Below are 19,013 nucleotides of genomic sequence, written 5' to 3' on the forward strand. Positions count from 1 at the left end.
GTGAACTTCACTTCCCCAGGACCCTTCCCTTTGCCTGCAGGATGCCACCTGTGCTCAGGGGCAGCCTCCCAACTCAAGGCTGTGCACACCTGCCAGGGTATCCCTGATGGACCCGCCCATCCTCTCCTCCTCACATCTGTATTCTGCTTGCAGGTCCACATTCTCCCTGAAAAACTGCCAATCACATCTCCTTTTATTAGCTGGCCTGCCTCAGCCTGTCGCTCTATCCTCTGGACTCTGGTTCACTGGCCAGGCTCACAGCAACGTATGACCATGAGCTCTGCCCACTTCCCTATCCTCACCTGCCACTAACTGCTCCATACATTCTGACCTAGCTCTTCCTAAAGTCCCACATTCAAGAGTTCCTACTATGTGCCTGCCCTGAGTGCTTCCTAAATCTTATCCCATGATGCCTCATGCCAATCCTGTGACTTGGGGCCAGCATTATACCCATTTGATGGGTGAGGAAACTGAGGCTGAATGGGATCACTTGGGCATCTCTAGGGAATGTGGGGACCCTAGTTTGATCCATCACAATGGGTAACCATGTGAGGGCCCCAGAGATGGAGCAGGGTTTTATCAGGTGGGCTGTGGCCAGCTGGGAGTGACCACCACTGCCACGTCTATGTCCCAGTGGGGGTGGCACACCCTTGGAATTCACACTAGAAGGAGATGCTGCAAGTTTCCTGCATATTCAGGCCACTTATTCCCCCCACAACTTTCTCAGCATTTCTATAACTAAATCAGGCAAGACAAGGTCTGCCCAAGCTCAGGGGTCCAATAAGCCACGACCTCTACAACTTCTCTCCCTACTGCTGTCAGTGCATCCATTCGAAGGTTAGTGGTGAAGCAGGACAAACAGAGGGGGAGGAGATGAATTCTGAGGAAGAGAAGCTGGGTAGAGGCAGGTGTCACTCCTGGGGCTCTGAGGATGATGACACTTGGTAGAAGTCAAACCTTTAAGCAGACATGGCTCCCTTTGAGGCCAGCAACATCCCTTCAGGTAAAAGTTGCAAAATTGAAAAGCATTCCATCCTCCATTTAGTCATTGCAAGTCTAATCAGTGAATCAGACTGAACCAGATTCAGTGGGTCTATTTAAAATGCTCCAGGCCCCACAAGTAGCCTTGGGATGTTGAAAAGCACCTTAGTAGCATCTTTTAGAGGCATGATGATGGAATATCACAAGCAGAGCTAGGGAGCCCATCAGAGGCACAGAGGCCATCCTAATTTCTTAGCGCCTCCCCCATTTCTGAAAGTGTCTGCCTTGTCTGCATATATGTAGTCATAATTATATAAAAACAGAGAGAGTAGGGGCAGACGGTTAAAGCCAACAGTTCCTGTTCTGCCTCCTCACACTGTCTTAAATGTCTGCTGATTTAAAAAGCAAACACAAATAGACCCAGCTCAGAGATGCTCTGGGCCAAATTCAGCAGCCTGGTATTTTGGGATTGCTGATCCGAGACTTTGGTGGCTGTCCTTCCTTGGTCCCCCACCCCTTGCTCCTTTACTGAGAATGCCGCCTCCCTGTTTTCCATCCACTCGGATCCATGAAGAATTTCCCTTGAGTGGTGGCAGGTCTGACAGAGCCAGTACTGAGGGAGAAACTCTTCGACTTTGTCCCCCTTCACTGTCACCTTGATTTCCAGTTGGATCCTTGGCTCCACATGCATTTCTTCTTGTTTGGAATTCCCTTTGCTCTGAGAACTCATCTGTGCCATAGCTTTTTTCCTATGTTTCTTTCTGCTGTGCCCATGGCATGCGGACGTTCCCAGGCCAGGGATCGAACCTGTGCCACAGCAGGGACCCACGCCACTGCAATGACAATGTCAGACCCTTAACCCACTGTGCCACAAGAGGACTCCTGTGCCATAGCTTTAACCATCACCTCCAAGCTTGTGATGGAGGAATGAGGCGATCTCAAGGTGCCCAGCTTGGTGCCTGGCACACAGTAGGCTGTTTAGTAAAAGTTCACTATTGATGCCCTTAGCAATACCACCTCTAGGACTCCTTTCTTGATGTCTCTCCCTCTCTTCTCTTCTGGTCGTTAGACTCTTATTAATTTCCACTAGGTCTCAGTTTCTTCATCTGGAAGATGAGCATCTTTTGTCCTGCACGTACAATGGTCTAAGTGAAACCAGCAGCACAGTGGGAGACTGACAAGGCCTGGTGGCCTCATCACTTTGTCCAGTGCCTGCTGGTCTTGCCTGGGACTCAGTCCCTGCCTCGCTCTACCTGCTGGAATCGTCCCCACTCCACCCCCCGAGGGGCCACCCACCTTGGCACATTCTCTCATCTTTCCCTCCACTTAATTTTTAAAGCCCTTACAGCCAGAAGCACACAATTCAAGGCTTCTAACTCTTCTGCTTGGTTTCAAGCACACTCACCTCTCTCCTCCCTAACAGAAAAGGGGTGAGTGACATAAAGACGAGGTCTGTCTTATCCATAATTCTTTTGCCCCATTCCCTTTATAATGCCTGGCTCTAGGCTGCAAACACGTTCAAAAGAAGCTTACCAACCGACTGGTTGATAAAAGAATTTTTCATCCCAAGAAATTTTATGTTATTATTTTTTCAAGTTTATTACACACACATAATGTAACAAACGGTATCCGTGATCAGCAAAGAAAGAAAAATCTGCCTTCCTCTCCTATTGCATCTCAGTGGGTGGATTTTTTTCTCCCCCTTTCCTTTCATTTTATGTCCTTACGCGCCAAGAATTTATACAAAGCTGTGATCACACTGTAGCTGGAATTTGGCATTCTGCTTTTTTCACTCAATATGCTACCATGGGTACTTTTTTCATTTTCTGCCAGAGTCTTCATAATTATCATTTTTTTTTTTTTTAGGGGCTGCATAATACTCAAGCGCGTGGGCGTAGCATAACCTACCGAACTGTTTCCCTTCTGTTGATAATGGGGGCTGGTTCAGAATTTTCGCTATTATAGGCAATGCTGTAATTCATCCTGCAGGCACACACTGAGCGCCTCCAGTGAAGCAGAAGCGGTGCTTGGCTCTGCAACAGGCAGCGGGTACCCATTGTTTTTGTTTTTTTTTTTAATCTTCTTTTGGCTTACTTCCTGAGAGGAGGATTAGTGGGACAGAGAGTATAAACTTATTTGTGGCTTCCCAGTCATTTTTAGGCTAATCCCAGGATCTCTCCTTAAAAACACAGGGAAGAAGGTGGCAGGGAGAGGTGGTCTCAGGTGCTGTTACCTTCTGCTCTTTTCATATCAGATCACTGACTCAGGGGCAAACAGCAGTCGGTCAAGGGCCGTGAGGGGGCAAGGGAATGGCTCAGCCACACGGGAAATGGGAACAGCAGACGCCCCCTGGTTATGCAGTGTCACTTCTTTAGGAGTGAAGCCATCTCCTGACCCCCATCTCCCACTTCCCCCCACACCCCCAACCACATCCTCCAACTGCACTGGCCTCCTTTCAGATTCTGGAATTTCCCAAGCCTTTCCTGACCCCAGGCCTTGGCACATGCCATCTTCCTTGGTCAGAAGTGCTCCTCCAGGGAGTTCCCCAGTGGCTCAGCAGGTTAAAGAGCCAGCATTGCCACCACTGTGGCTCAGGTCACTGCTGTGGCGCAGGTCCAATCTCTGGCCCGAAACGTTCCCATGTCACATGTGCAGCAAAAAAGAAAAGAAAGAGAGAAATGCTCTTGTTCAGCCACATTCTCCTGCCTTAATTCTCAGCCCAAATCTCCCTCTGACGGATGATGAGTCTGATTCCTTATATTCAAGGGAACCTTGCATTTCTCCACCAGGGCACATACCAAAAGTGAAAGTCAATGAATTTTTAAAAGTATTTTTGGAGTTGCCGTCATGGCTCAGTGGAAGCAAATCTGATTAGCATCCATGAGGATGCAGGTTCGATCCCTGACCTTGCGCAGCGGGTCAAGGATCCGGCGTTGTTGTGAGCTGTGGTGTAGGTCACAGATGCAGCTGGGATCCTGCAGTGCTGTGGCTGTGGTGTTGGCCAGCAGCTGCAGCTCTGATTTGACCCCTAGCCTGGGAACCTCTGTATGCCATGGGTGTGATCCTAAAAAGACAAAAAAAAAAAAAAAAAGTTATTTTTTTCTCTTCTTCCCCAATGAGACTCTGGGCTCCAAGACAGTGATTCTCAAGGTGGTTTTAGCTGGGTCTCTGGCTCTAGCTGAGTACGTGGCCCATCACAAACACTCAGTGCGTATGAAGCAGGTCGGGGCAGGAATAGAAGAAAGATGCTTGCAGAAATATCACTCAAGAGGATGAACGAGAAGGTGGGTGAGGGACAGTGGTGGTTCATTTTCCAACCACAGCTGAAGAGATGCAAGCTAAAGGAAGGAGGGACTAACCGAAGGCCCCCAAAGCAGGCCAAGCACCTTTTGGAAGTCTTTAAAACATGCCTGCAGCCTCTGCGCATCTGATCAACGGGTGGCGAATTTCTAATATCTAGCTTTAACGCTCTCATTTCACATCCCAATGGGACACAGTGGGGCAACTTTAAATGAGATGCAAATCTCCGCGTTCCAAATCTAAAAACAAATCTGAAAATTCACACCATCTGAAGACGCTCCTTTCCAAGAAACTCCCCAGGTTTCACCGAACCTGGTCTAATAACTAAACCTCTCACTTCAAACAACTAGATGGCCCATCCTCCAGCCGTTCAGTGTTTCATCTCTTCATCTGCGATTTGGAGAAAATCGTTTCCCTGTTATCATGCCAGCTGGACAACCTAATTCCTTTGTACCTTACAATTTTGTGCTGGAGAATGAAAAATACAAAAACTGGGGCTCTGGGACATCACTGAACTCCCCCCCCCCCCAACAGAAGCTGGGAGTGGGAACGGAGCCTGAGAATCAGCCTTTAACTCTGAGAGTCAACAGGAGTGAGACACACACACCATCTAATAGTGTGGCGGCAGCTGGGTGTTCCTTCGTTTCCTGTGTTGAAACACACACGCAGCTGCGATCAGTAGCATCAGGATCACAGGTGGGACATGGATCAGGCTGTCAACCACTGTCCCCCGCCCTGGGTGATGACAGCAGCCAGCTGACTGATGTCCCTGCCTCCAGCCTCCCCCCTCCCATTCCTTCTTTATGCAGCACCAGTGACTGGTGAAGACCCCTCATCTGATCCATGGCACCACTTTGGTCCTTTGGTGGCTCCCAGTCACCGCCAGGTCGGGGCCCCCATTCCCCGGGGCTGTGAGGTGAATGAGTGGGAAACGACCGTCTCTGTATTGAGGCCGTGTAATGGCAGTTCTCACAACTCAGCTTTGCAAGTTACTCAACTGTTTCTTGGGTTTATCCTCCACAAATGGGATAATAGTAAGGTTGCTGAGAGATTAGATGAGTGACTGCGTGTGAAATAGCACAGAGCTAGTGATATATATGTTTATTACTATTACGAGCCCTCTTCTAAATGAATGCTCTTGTTCTTTAAGAGAGACCCAAGCGTGGAGTTCCCTTGTGGTGCAGCAGGTTAAGGATCCAGCATTGTCAGTGCAGCGACCCAGGTCACTGCTGTGGCGTGGGTTCTATCCCTAGCCCAGGAACTTCCACATGCCATGAGTGTGGCCAACAAAGAGCGTGGGCAACAAAGAAAGGCTGGTCCTGGTGCTCCTTAGAGCAAGCATCTTACCTTTTCACTTCCTGCACGTAGTCTGCATTTCTGTCAAAGAGGTGGGTCACAGAGTCTTTGATGGCTTCATGCTTGAAGGTAGAAGCCGTCCCAAAGACAGTCACATTGGGGACAGTGGAGCACAGCTGAGCCACAGCTTGGCCCTGGAAGTGAAACACCACAGACAAGTCACACTCCAGGAGGGCTACCATCCAGAAGCCAGTCTTACTAGGTGAGAAGCAGGATTTGTCAGCCTTGCCGCCATTGGCCTGTCTTGGCTGGATTTGTCTTTGTCGCGGGGGCTGAACTGTGCATTTTTAAGATGTTTGGCAGCATCCCTGGCCTCCATCTCTGGGTACCAGCATCCTCCTCCAGTTCTGACATCTTAAAATATCTCCAGACATTTCAAAAGGTCCCCTGAGAGACCAAAATCTCCCTTGATTGAGAACCACTGGTGTAGAGGAAAGTGAGTCCAAAAAACCCCAATACTAAGACGTAACAACAATTATTTAACCGCACAGCCTCAGGCTCTCCACCTAGAAATTAGCACTAATATCACCTCCTCCCTAGGGACCTGGGAAGAAGTCTTAGTTTGGGTTCCCTGGAAGCAGATTCTGAGGCAAAGATTTGAGAGCAAGTCCTTTACCTGGAATTTGATCACAGGAAATACCAGGGTATCAAGATAGAAGTAGAAGGCAGCCACTAAGGGGTGTGTTATCAAGTCATCATCCACAGTAACTGGAACTCAATCCCTCTAACAAACTCCGTGGGCAAGTGTGGAATACACCTTGGAGGGGAGTTCCCTGGTGGCCTAGTGGTTAGGATTCAATGCTGTCACTGCTGCAACCGGGTTCAACCCCTGGTCTTGGAACTGAGATCCACATCAAGCCATTGAACACTGTGGTTCAAAAAAACCCCCAAAACCAAAAAATCACCATACATGTTAGTCATCCCCACCAAGTGGTGAGGAAGCTGGGGTATTTATCCACCAACTATCCCCCTGATAGGGACTGAGGCTTGCTTCTTCAACAGTAACTCTTAGGCACATCTGGCTTGTCCTTGGGTGCCAACCATGCTCCCACAGCCAGTGAGGACCCCTAAGTAAGCATCCTTCGGCACAGTGAGTTGAGTGCAGGGAAGACAGCATCTGTTACAGGGGGTGTTAATGAGGCAACATGTAACACAGGTCCAGCACCCGCCACAAAACATAACTTAACACGTACTCAATCTTAATCATTTGTACCTCTTCCAGGCTTATTCTATCCAGGGCTGAGGTGTCCAGGATTTAAAGAAAAGGCCAGTGGGTGATGTTTAAACATCAATGGTCCAAGAGAAATCACAGATGTTGTTAGGAATAGGTAATCTTCCCATATTCTTTTGCAGTATGGTTGGAAATTTAAGTTATTGGATAAAATACATTGATCATGTGCCTTCAGAAACCTTCCAAAAAACCCAAGTTTTGTGCTAATTAAGGTGCAAGAATTAAGATTCTAAAACCAGGAGCTTCTGCTGTGGTGCAATGGGTTAAGGATCTGGCATTGCCACAGCTGTGGCGCAAGTCGAAGCTATGGCTTGGATTCGATCCTTGGCCCAGAAACGTCCATATGCCATAAGTGTAGCCACCCCCCCCCCAAGATTCTAAAACCACATACTGGGAGTTCCCGTTGTGGCTCAGCAGGTTAAGAACCCATGAGGATGTGGGTTCAATCCCTGGCCTCGCTCAGTGGGTTAAGGATCCAGCATTACTGCAAGCTGCAGCATAGGTCACAGATGTGGCTCAGATCTGGTATTTCTGTGGCTGTGGCACAGGCCTGCAGCTGCAGCTCCAATTCGACCCCTAGCCCGGGAACTTGCATATGCCACAGGTGCAGCTGTAAAAAGAATAGACAAAAAATAAAACCAAGTACTGGAATTCCCTTGTGGCACAGTGAGTTAAGGATCTGGCATTGCTGCTGCTGTGGTGTAGGTTGCAGCTGTGGCCCAGATTTGATCCCTGGCCCTGGAACTTCCATATGCCCCAGGTACAGCCAAAGAAAGAAAAAAAAAGAGATTCTAAATCCAAATATTGGGAGTTCCCGTCGTGGCGCAGTGGTTAACGAATCCGACTAGGAACCATGAGGTTGCGGGATCGATCCCTGCCCTTGCTCAGTGGGTCAAGGTTCCGGCGTTGCCGTGAGCTGTGGTGTAGGTCACAGACGCGGCTCGGATCCTGCGTTGCTGTGGCTCTGGCATAGGCTGGCAGCTACAGCTCCGATTCGACCCCTAGCCCGGGAACCTCCATATGCCGCAGGAGCGGCCCAAGAAATGGCAAAAAGACAAAAAAAAATAATAATAATAAAAAAATAAATCCAAATACTGGGAGTTCACACTGTGGCACAATGGGATTGGCCGTGTCTCTACAGAGTCAGGACACAGGTTCGATCCCCAGCCTGGGGCAGTGGGTTAAAGGATCTGGTGTTGCCACAGCAGCGGCTAGGTCACAACTGCAGCTCAGATCTGATTCCTGACCCAGGAACTCCATATGATTTGGGGTGGCCAAAAAAGAAAAAAAAAAAGAAAAAAAAAACAACCCAAGTACTGGTGTTCGCCTGTAGCACAGTGGGTTAAGGATCAAGAATTGTCACTGCAGTGGTGGGTTTCTGCTGTGGAGGGGGTTCAATCCCTGGCCCAGGAACTTCCCTCTGCAGCAGGTGCAGCCAAAAGAAAAAACAATAAAACTTAAAGAGACCATGTAGTGTCTCTTTCCAGTCTTCCATCTATCATCTCAAGGAGGCAGAAATCATTAAGGAGGGCAATTATTCTACCAAAGCCATCCATGATAGGAATTACTACCTCTCACTTTATTTACATGTCTTCATGTCTGTGGACTAAATCGGACTGGCAGGTCCGTTTGTGGAAATATGATTCTTCCCAACATTTGCAATTAAAGGCAACATTGTGAGAAACAGAGAATGTCAAAGGTGCAAGATCATCCAGTTACCCGCCCCCCCATCATTGTTTTATAGATGAGGGTGGGGGGGGGGGGGACTCGGAAAGGTTAAGGTGACCTAGTTCTTCAGAGGCAGACCTGAGGCTGAAAGCAAGGTCGTCTGACTTCCAGTTATGCCATTTTCTATCATGGCTTGCTGTCTCCTTATTTTGACATTTTAAGCTAAGCAGGCTTTTAAGTTGCTACCTGAAATAGACACATGACTGACATGCTCACTTGGAGGTCCACATTTCAGAACAGGGGCATGAACCTGCGAGTCCAGACAGGCTATAGTTCTCTGCTCTAAGAATAGCTTTGGTATTTGGTTAATTTCTTTATTTCCCCCAGTGTTAGAGAACAAAGAAGCGACTCTCCTTCCTAGTGAGTATAAATATCAGCAAACAATGTGACTATTCTCGAAAATTCTTCCAGGAAGCTTGAACTAGCCTCTTTGGTGCTGGGATGGGTACTTAGAACTAGTTCCCATCCCCACATAGTTCCTCCTGCCTTCTGTCCTTAGGCAAATGCGCCATTTATCCACTCAACTCTTTCCCAAATTCTTACTATGTGCTACCTAGTCACCCTGTCCTATAGTTGCTGCTGAGTGGCAGAAAACAACAGATACACCTTCATTTCTATCTTCAGACCCACCGAGACCCATATTTGAACCACCACGTTGGCATCTGTCTTCACCTGGCTATCCTGAAACAACACAGCAGATTCAGCTCACCTAAAACACAGCTCATGGATGTCTCTAAATGAGTTACCCCCATAATAATTTGCTAGGGCGGCTATAGCAAAGTACCACAGACTGGGCGTGTTAACAGAAATGTATCGTTTCAGGGTTCTGGAAGATAGCAGGCTGAAATCAAGGTGTTGGCAGGGCCGGCTCCTAATGGCTGTGAGGTAGGGATCCAATCCCGGATTCTCTCCTTGGCTTGCAGATAGCGGTCTTCTCCCCAGGGTCTCTTTGCATGGGCTTCCCTGTCTGCCCACTTTCATCCACATTTCCCTTTTTTATACAGACAGCAGTCATACTGGATTAGAACTCATCCTCATGACCTCATTTAACTTGCTTACTTCCAGGAAGACCCTCCCTCCAAACCAGGGGAGGTGTTAGGACTTCAACAGCTGGATGAAGGTGGGGCAGACCTGGTTCAATTCCTAACATTTCTCGCACTGCACTTCCTGCCTCTGCGGATGGAACTGCACTGTTCCCCCATGGCTAAAGCCAGGAATCTGGAGGTCATTCTGGACCCCTCCTCCTCCCTCACCCCCACATCCAATCGCTCAGCACTGATGTTGTTTCCACTCAGCAGCTCTTCTGACCAGCCTGGGTGCATCCAGGTGCCCTTCACACTGTGGGCAGAGTGGCTTCTCTCAAACACACCAGGCATTCCCCCACGTGTTTCAGAGCTTCCCAGTGCCAGTAATGGCCCTCATTCTGAAATGCACAAGGCCAGCCCTCTGCTATCTAACTAACATGACTGCCCCCCCCACTTTTCAATATCCACCCCCTAACACTCCACAGACTTGAGTCATCACTGACATTCTCCATGGCCCTCGTCCCGTGTCATTCTCAGACTGAGCCTCCAACCTTATTTCACTGAGGAAGGAGCTGAGGTTTACAGAGGTTAGGTACCTGGGCCAAGGCCACTGGGGTACAGTGTGCTGTACTTACTAGCTGACAACCTTGAGTAATGTGTTTGTCACTTGTCTCAATATGCATTATATATGGTGCATAGAAGCTCTAAGATTGTTGTGGGATTATATGACACAATGCATCCTTGGTCTTAGAATAGTGAATGCACAATGCGTATTTGCTATCATTATTACTGGGACTCTTATACTGCTTTTCTTGGTATCATTATGATTCTGTCAGCAGCGGGAGCATATCCATCATCTATTCAGCAGAACATATCACGCTGTTTTACATCAGTGCTGGTTTTCCCAAATGCTTTCCCCTACCTATCATGCCCTTCCACTCTCTTCTACACATCACAGCCACTCTGCCTGAGGCATCTCCTCTTCTTGAAATCCTTCCCAGCATCCCAGGCAGAGTCATTGGCCTCTTTTTGTGCCACCATTGACTTTCCTCCAGGACAGTAGCCACCACAGTCTTTAGTGGTTGCTGCCTGACCCATCTATGAGCCCCATGGCTCTATACCCCATGGCACGAGCAGATGTTTGGTAAAATTTGTGGAATGGATGCACAAGAAACGAGAGGGGTTTTGCTGTAATGGGGAATGCCCCTCCTCATTTTGCAAATTTCTATGTTCTTTAGCTTTGTGCATAGATTTAAGTGGCATATCTAGTCTCTGGCCCAAGTAGAATTGTACCATTTACATTTAGTTAATTTATTTATTTTTGGCTGCACCTGTGGCATCTGGAAGTTCCTGGGCCAGTGATTGAATCTGCACTACAGCAGCATGACAACACTGGATCCTTACCCCACTGCACCACAAGGGAATGCTACCATTTCCATTTTACAGAGAAAGATACATGTGATAGAAAAATGAAATAAGTAACTGGTTTACTTATATATTTATATTGCTACCTAATATGTAATATATGAACATTATATATAATATGTAATACATAAATATATAATTACAGTCAGTCCTCCTTATACATGAATTCTGCATCTGTGAACTCAACAAACTGTGGTTCAAAAATATTCAGGAGGAAAAAGTTCCAGAAAGTTCCAAAAGCAAAATGTGAATTTGCTGCGTGCCAGCAACTATTTACATACAGTTACATTGTATTAGGTATTATAATTAATCTTGAGATGATTTTAAAGTATACAAGAGGGTATGCATAGGTTATATGTAGACACTACATGATTTTTTTTTTTTTTAGGGCTGCACCCATGGCATATGGAAGTTCCCAGGCTAGGGGCTGAATCAGAGCTACAGCTGCTGGCCTATACCAAAGCCACGCTAATACAAGATCCAAGCCACATCTGTGACCTACACCAGAGCTCACGGCAATGCCAGATCCTTAGCCCACTGAGCGAGGCCAAGGAATTGCACCTGCATCCTCATGGATCCTAGTCGTGTTCATTAACTGCCGAACCACGAAGAGAACTCTGTCTACACAATTTTATAAGAGACTTGATCCTCCTTGGATTTTGGCGTGCAGGTGGGGTGGGGGCCAGATGGTCCTGGGACCCAATCCCCTGTAGATACTGAGGGCCAACTGTATATATAATTAGAATAACCTATTATAACTATTATATGTATATATATAATTAATATTTCATATAATATATAATTAGTATATATATTAGTATATATTCCAGTTGTAATATATAACTAGCATAAATAATATTATTTGTGCATGTATCATATACATGCACATATAAGTAGCATAATATACAATTAGTATATATCTCATAGTTTATGTTATATATAAGCAATGCTGTAGTAAACCCAAGTTCAGTGCACATCTTTTCACGGCATTCCACCCCCTCATTGAACTCTCTATTAATTCACTCGGGCAATGAGAGGCCCTTGCAAGATCCTCAGTGATTTTCTAAAGTAAATAATGCTCAGCATCCTGTATTTAAGCAGGAAAGCGCTCCCTCTCACATTTACAGAAAATCTGTATCCTCCCTTCTCCAACTCCCAAGGTGGATGCAAGATCAGCATCTAATTTATCCTCGTCTCTCCCACGTGCCTTGCAAATAGCACGGACTCAATAGACATTTGGAGAAGACGGAGTGAATTTTCAATAAAAAGGATTTTGCAATTTACCTGCAGACCCGGAACATAAAATGAACAAGACAATCCAGTCTCCCAGCAACAGCTGTAAATGGAGATTTGCATGTACTTGCTTTTTAATTGATTTTCCCTTCCCTCTGCAGAATGTGAGAACTCCGCAGCAGGCCTCTGCCTGTCTGCCCTGTGGCTAACAGTACAGCAGAACCGGCATCTGTCGTTCCTTCCGCTCACACTGTGCCAGGTACTGAACTAAAGTGCTTTGCTCAATACCTTTAAGCCACTTTTAGAATACATTTTTTGGTGTCCCTTTTAAACCTGAAAATGGGGATTCAGAAAGGGAGAGGAACCTGTCCAGTGTTATGTAGCTGCTATGTGAAAAGGCTGGGGTCAGACTCAGCTGTCCTGGACCCCACGGCCACTCTGCTGTTAATCTTTTTTATACATCCTGCTGAGCATTCAAGTTGCTGACATGGAAGACTTAGGGAAAACCATGAGTCCTTGACATTAATCTGGAAGCCTGCATTGACCCACTCTGGATAGCTCTGTCTCAGGTTTAGATAGGTAAACAGACTTCAACCAGCTCAGTCTTAATTCCACAGCTGCTGGGGTTCCTTCAGTCTGTGGGAAATCAATGGCCAGTATTTACAAGGGAGCTGTTTGGGGGAAGGGGGGAAGTCCCTGACATTTTTTCATTTTAATTTTTTCAAATTGAAATACAGTTGGCGTATAGTGTTGTGTTAATTTCTGCTGCACAGCAAAATGATTCCTTGATACACATATATACATTCTTTTCCATGGTTTATCCCAAGGGTACTGAATACAGTTCCCTGTGCCAAACAGTTAGATCTTATTGTTTACCCACCCTATATGTAATGGTTTGCATCTAGTAGCCCCAACCTCCCAAGGGGGTCCCTGCAATTTGATCTTATCGACAGACTGGCAGTTCAACACAAGAGTCTCTTCCAGAAAAGCTGGGCATGGCAGACGGAGGATTAGAGGAGCGGAGACATCTACAGAAAAGGCTTTGTACACTGCCTGCTACATACTCAGTGCTCATTCAACAGCAGTTTTGAACATAACTGCCCTGAGCCTGGCTACCCACTAAATGGGAATATAGGCAGAGGCCCTTCCCAGATTCAGGATTCAGTATCTCAGTACCAAAGCCTCCAATGAGAAGGAGACAAAGAACGGATGGCTTAAAAGGGCCTCTCTGATGCAGATATTATCTCCTTCTCCAGACGTATTTCTCATCCAGAACTCTGCATTGATTATATGGAAGAATGCTCAGTCCTTCCTAAGTGCCACCTTCTCACCACAGGACCTTTGCACCCACATCATCCACTGCCTGCAGGGTTCTTCCCTGTTTTTTCTCTTGGTTGATTCCTAGTCATCCTTTGAATCTCAGCCTCTCTGTCACTTCATTGTCATTCATCCCATCATTACAGGGCTATTTCCTGAGTGCCTTTAATGAATCGGACACTACGAGAGGTCTTGGAAAGATAAAAGTGAACACGATATAAACGGTGCCTGTCATCTTGCAGCTTGCACTCCTCTAGAGGCAATGGATATTAATGAAATAAATATACCATGCGAAGCACAGTTATATAGGCGTTCCCACTGTGGTGCAGTGGGTTAAGAATCCGCTTGCAGTGGCTCAGGTTGCTGAGGAGGCGCTAGTTTGATTCCTTGTCCAGTGGATGAAAGGATCCAGCCTTGCCACAGGTTGAAGCTGCAGCTTGGATTTAATCCCTGGCCCGGGAGCTTCCATATGGCATGAGCGTAGCCATTAAAAAAAAAAAAAAAAAAAAGTATTGTCATATAAAGAACCCATAGGGTGAGAACACCAGTTCCAACCACTGAACCGCTGGATAAGACCGCACTAGTGCCCTGCAGTCTTGCAATGTGTGGAGAATAAGGGGCGTGCATTCAAGACCATGTGGGCACAGGCGGAAGACTAGAGAAAATGGGACCTTGGACATGAGACCCCTGTGGTCTCTCCAGTTCCATGATTTTTAGATCACACTGTCTGGGTCTTAGCTGGTCTGAAGAAAATCTATTTGAAAGGACTCCCAAGGAGACTTCGACCCCGGGTTTGGCCAACGATGGAATTTTCTATTGCTAACCTGACCACTTCCGAGATCACTTCGAAAACAGAATCCTGTTTATCCCTTCCAAGAGCAGTTTTCACTTCTACACAGCTCCTGGAAACCACAGACTAGGCATGTGGTCAGAGAATGGAAAAGAATGACCTTGAGGAGGTACCGGCAAGATGCCTGAGGTCAGCTGGTTTCCTCCAAAGAACTGGCAGCAGCTTCCCTTTTCACCCTCATCAATGCCGAGAGGCCCATGGACTAGGAGAGGTACATGCGTGCTGTCACAAAATCTAGCCCGTCGAACACGTGAGCCCTCCTTAGGTTTTCGTATGAGAAGACAGACTCCCACGCTGGGACTCAGACACAGGTTTAGAAACTTCCCCACCCCCACCCCAGATCAGTGCTGTCATTTGCCTGCTCCACAATGCACTTGACTCCGTTGAAAGGAGGGGAAATTCAAATCCTGCTGCGTGGGCTGGTCCGTGTGAGCCGGCCTCAAAGACAGCAAAGAACATTCTCTGTTTTCTCAGCTCGCTCGCTCTCGAAATCAGTCAGCTTCTCTTCTTTGTCTTGTTTGTCACTGCAGAAACTCTTGAACTACACACGACACTCCCTGAAACACGTGTGTGCCAAGAATGTCAACAGCAAGAAGCTGCAGGGGGACGCAACTGAGAGGTGAGATACAAGGGAAAACCAGGGAGCTCCGCTGTGGCTCAGCGGAGGCAAATCCGACTAGTATCCGTGAGGTTGCTGGTTTGGTCCCTGGCCTTTCTTAGTGGGTCAGAGGGATCTGGCGTTGCCATGAGCTGTGGTAGGCTTCCCCCCCGCCTCTTTTTTAATCTAAAAAAGCAGTAGGCACATTCTTTGGGAAGATTTGGTAGCCATTCTCTTTTATTTATTTGTTGCATCTCTTATACAGGTCACAGCTTCTCCATGTGTGGTGCCAGAACCAGTGGCATCTGGAGACTTGTTAGAGATGCAGGTTTTCAGGCCCCGCCCCAGACCTGCAGAATCAGAACCTCTGGGGGTGGGGCCTGGCACACCGCGTGTGAACAGGCCTTCCAGGAGATTCTGATGTAGCGCAAGCTGAGAACCACTGAAAGAGCTCATCCTTCATAGCATCCCTCCACTCTGCATGACTCAGATGCTGAGGCCCCCGTGATGCCCAGAATATCTTAATATCAGATGTTTATTTTTATTTTTATTTTTATTTTTATTTTTTTGTCTTTTTGCCTTTTCTAGGGCCATTCCTGTGGCATATGGAAGTTCCCAGGCTAGGGGTCGAATCAGAGCTGTAGCCACCGGCCTACAGCAACGCGGGATCTGAGCCATGTCTCAACCTACACCACAGCTCACGGCAACACTGGATCCTTAACCCACTGAGCAAGGCCAGGGATCAAACCCGCAACCTCATGGTTCCTAGTCAGATTCGTTAACCACTGCGCCACGACGGGAACTCCAGATGTTTTATTTCAAACCAGGGTGGGCCCTGGTTCTTAGTGTGTATTATATAAGTTCCCTGGGTACATTTTTGTTTGTTTGGCTGAGCACAAGCCATGTGAAAATTCCTGGGCCAGGGATTGAACGCGTGCCATAGCAGGCACCTGAGCAGCTGCAGTGACAATGCCAGATCCTTAATCCGCTGCACCACCAGGGAACTCCAGTGCTCTGGGCAGTTCTAATGGGCTGGCTGTGCTGAGACCCAGTGCTCTGTCAAGTGTCCTTCTTCTGGTTTGGTCAATTACCACACTGGTCATCATTCTTTCCTCCTTCGCTCGTTGAGGTTGACATTGGAGCCTGTGGGTTTCGTATGCGGGATCCTGGTGAGGGCATGACCAACCCAGTCATCTGTGATCCCTGGTGAGGGCCTGACCAACCCAGTCATCTGTGACTCAAGGATCCAAGAAGAGAAAAATACTACCCCCCGCCCCCCGCCCCCGCATTAGCAGGGTCTGAAGCTCTGGATGTCTGGAGAAGTTCAGCCTCTCTGTTCCTGAGGCCTTAGCTGGGCTGCTCAGTACCCAGGTTTTCCAGCCAGGCACAGCTCTGCTCATAATTAACGACAAGGTGAATATTTCAACTTTCCCTCTGCTCCAGCTGCCCCGAGCTCATTGCAGAGCCTCTCTGGTGAGAAACAGGACCAAGTGGTGAAAAGATTTATTTATCCAGCCTCATCTGCACCGAACTTCCTGTGTGCCAGACAGAGTTCCCCATGCTCTGCAAACATCAGCTCATTCAATATGCGTCCTGAACCCCTTGCCTCATTTTCCAGAAGAAAGAACACAGGCACAGAGAAGTTACATAAACCACCCAAAGTTGCACAGCAACAACAGAGACTAGATTTGAACCCATGTCGCCAGGCTCTAGTATCCAGAATCTTAACCACTGCCCCACACTGCAGGATAGGAGGGTGTCTGGAGGTTAAGAGAAGAGAGGGAAGGAGAACCGTGTCTTCCAGCCAGTGGCTCATTGTCAAGCCCTGTGCCAGGCTCGTACCTGACACATGCTCATTTTACCCTCCCTGTGTCACACTCCCATTACGAATTCAGGCTCAGAAGGATCGAGGTGCTCCTGCTAGTAACTGGAAACTGAGGCTCAGAAAGGCTAAGTACTAGCAACAGGAAATGCTGGGATTTAAACCCAAGCCTCCTCATCTTGAAGCCCAAGTTCTCTGTTCTGACACCAAAACAGTGAAATAGAAATGCGACCCATCCGAGGTGGCAGAGCAAGCTAGAGCTCCCAGACCCCATCCTGCTTCTGTCCTAGAGCTGTTACCTAAGCTACTGGAGCCTCCGATTCCTTCTAAGTCAGGGACCATGAGATCTGCTCCACGAGGTCAGGTGTGGGTCAAAGGAGGCGGCACGTGTGCGGTGATTCACCAGGGGAGACGCAGAGCAGGTGCTCAGAAGCAGGCTTCCAAAGCCACCTCCTCCAGGCAGACTTCCCGGCGGTCTCCTAGAGGAGCAAATGCTTCCTGCTTTCCCCTAAAACTCACACACAGCATCCCTCAACCATCTTCCATTCTGTACTGGGATTCTTCTTCTCCCCTCCTCCCTCTTCTTCCTCCTCTGTCTCTCACTCTTGCTGTTGACAAAATCTCTTTCTTTTGTGTCTCCCGCTGACCTGTCAGCTCCCTAGGGGAAGGACCACCTCTTCTTTGCCTTTATCCACAGCAGGGTGTCGCACGGCATAGGTCTCAGTAACTGAGGGTTGAATGGATGAAGTAGCAGAAGAGACAGAAAGTTTGACGAGCAAAAAGCGAGGCGGTTAAAGGGGACTCACAATGTCAGAGGCTGGGCGTTCCCTCCCAGTGGGTTAACACAGTCGACTGCAGCGGCTCGGGTTGCTGTGGAGGCACAGGTTTGATCCCTGGCTTGGCACAGTGGGTTAAAGGATCTGGGGTTGCCGCAGCTGCATCTTGGATTCGGTTCCTGGCCTGGGAAGCTCCAGGGCAGGTGTGGCCATAAATTAAAAACAAAACAAAAAACAAGGTCAGAGGGTGGCTGAGGGCTGGGGCTGGGATGGGGCACTTGGGGCTTTTCTAGAGAAGCGGAGGCTTGGAAGGAAGTCCAGCTGCTGCTCCACTGAGCCGGCTTCTTTGCTTTGTTTCTCGCTTGGATGCAGGCAAGGTCTGCCCCCCAGTCCTTTGGCAGGTACAATTTTACATCAGTGATGAGGGGGGAGGAATGTGTATGCTTACAAAAACACCTGTTTTCTTGTTTGTTTGTTTGTTTGTTTGTTTGTTTGTTTCTTTCTTTCTTTCTTTCTTTCTTCTTTCTGAGGGCTGCACCTGCGGCATATGCAAGTTCCCAGGCTAGGGGTCTAATCAGAGCTGTAGCTGCCAGCCTACAGCAATGCCAGATCTGAGCCACATCTGTGACCTACACCACAGCTCACGGCAATGCTGGATCCTTAAACCACTGAGTGAGGCCAGAGGTCGAACCCCCATCCTCATGGATGCTCTGTTGGGTTCTTAACCTGCTGAACCACAAGTGGGACTCCTTGTTTCTCTTTTCAACTGTACACATGGAGTCAGGAGAAGTGTAGGATGTGGGTAATAGCTAAGGGAAGAATCCAGAAAGAATGTTGGGATGAAACAGGTTTGGGCAAAGAAATATGTTTCTCAAAGAGCCCCAGAGACTTTAACATTTGGGTGGTGGCATGGGTTCCTCCCAAGACAGTTTGCAGATGCTCCAGTGCTGGGCTGAGGTGGACACCTGCCCTGCTTTGGCCGTCCCAGCCGTGCCACCTGCTGGCAGAGCCCTGCTTCCAAGAATCTGGCCACCTGGTCGGACAGAGGGATGTGATCACAAAAGGAACGTGACACTGCGCCACGTGAGCCCGGCCCCCCACTTGGTACCTGGAATACTCAGTCTCAGCAGAGCTGGGTTTCCTAAGGACTGGTCATCCCCGACACGACAGGCAGCTTTGGGACAGAGGGTGGGGCAGCTGGTGACTTTTGCATTCCCCACGTTTCTCCTAAGACAGGGTCCTGTGAGCACTGAGGCCTCTGGGATGATGCACAGGTGACGGCTCAGCCTTATGCTCCGGCCGGGTGGTTTCACATCATGATATGTTTGAGGGTCAAACAACAGGGCATATTTTTGTTGACGCAGCAGCTCC

The 19,013-nt window shown here is 48.1% G+C and overlaps 2 protein-coding genes across 8 annotated transcripts in view; one reads left to right on the forward strand and one right to left on the reverse strand.

Moving 5' to 3' along the window:
- The window catches only part of LOC110260909 (uncharacterized), a 255,762-nt gene that overhangs the window by 152,196 nt on the left and 84,553 nt on the right, over positions 1 to 19,013 (forward strand). For 5 of the 6 annotated variants that reach the window (XR_014805397.1, XR_014805399.1, XR_014805398.1 and 2 more), the window contains 2 exons: positions 12,441 to 12,538; positions 14,977 to 15,065. Coding sequence is in view for 2 of the 6 variants with exons in the window: in XM_084959526.1 (XP_084815652.1) it covers positions 12,441 to 12,538; positions 14,977 to 15,065 (187 nt within the window). In the remaining 4 variants the exon portion in view is untranslated. The remainder of the gene's footprint in view (positions 1 to 12,440; positions 12,539 to 14,976; positions 15,066 to 19,013) is intronic. The other variant, XR_014805401.1, reaches the window with a different exon arrangement.
- Positions 1 to 19,013, reverse strand: part of VAT1L (vesicle amine transport 1 like) — a 161,495-nt gene that overhangs the window by 87,592 nt on the left and 54,890 nt on the right. Inside the window, exon 4 of one of the 2 annotated variants that reach the window (XR_014805396.1) lies at positions 3,941 to 5,771. Coding sequence is in view for 1 of the 2 variants with exons in the window: in XM_003126850.7 (XP_003126898.3) it covers positions 5,629 to 5,771 (143 nt within the window). In the remaining variant the exon portion in view is untranslated. The remainder of the gene's footprint in view (positions 1 to 3,940; positions 5,772 to 19,013) is intronic. The other variant, XM_003126850.7, reaches the window with a different exon arrangement.

Source organism: Sus scrofa, chromosome 6, assembly GCF_054392235.1.
Source record: "Sus scrofa isolate SSC_HxYL_T2T_F1_AM1 chromosome 6, Sscrofa_HxYL_maternal_Yorkshire_Landrace_v2.0, whole genome shotgun sequence".
Classification (NCBI taxonomy): domain Eukaryota; kingdom Metazoa; phylum Chordata; class Mammalia; order Artiodactyla; family Suidae; genus Sus; species Sus scrofa.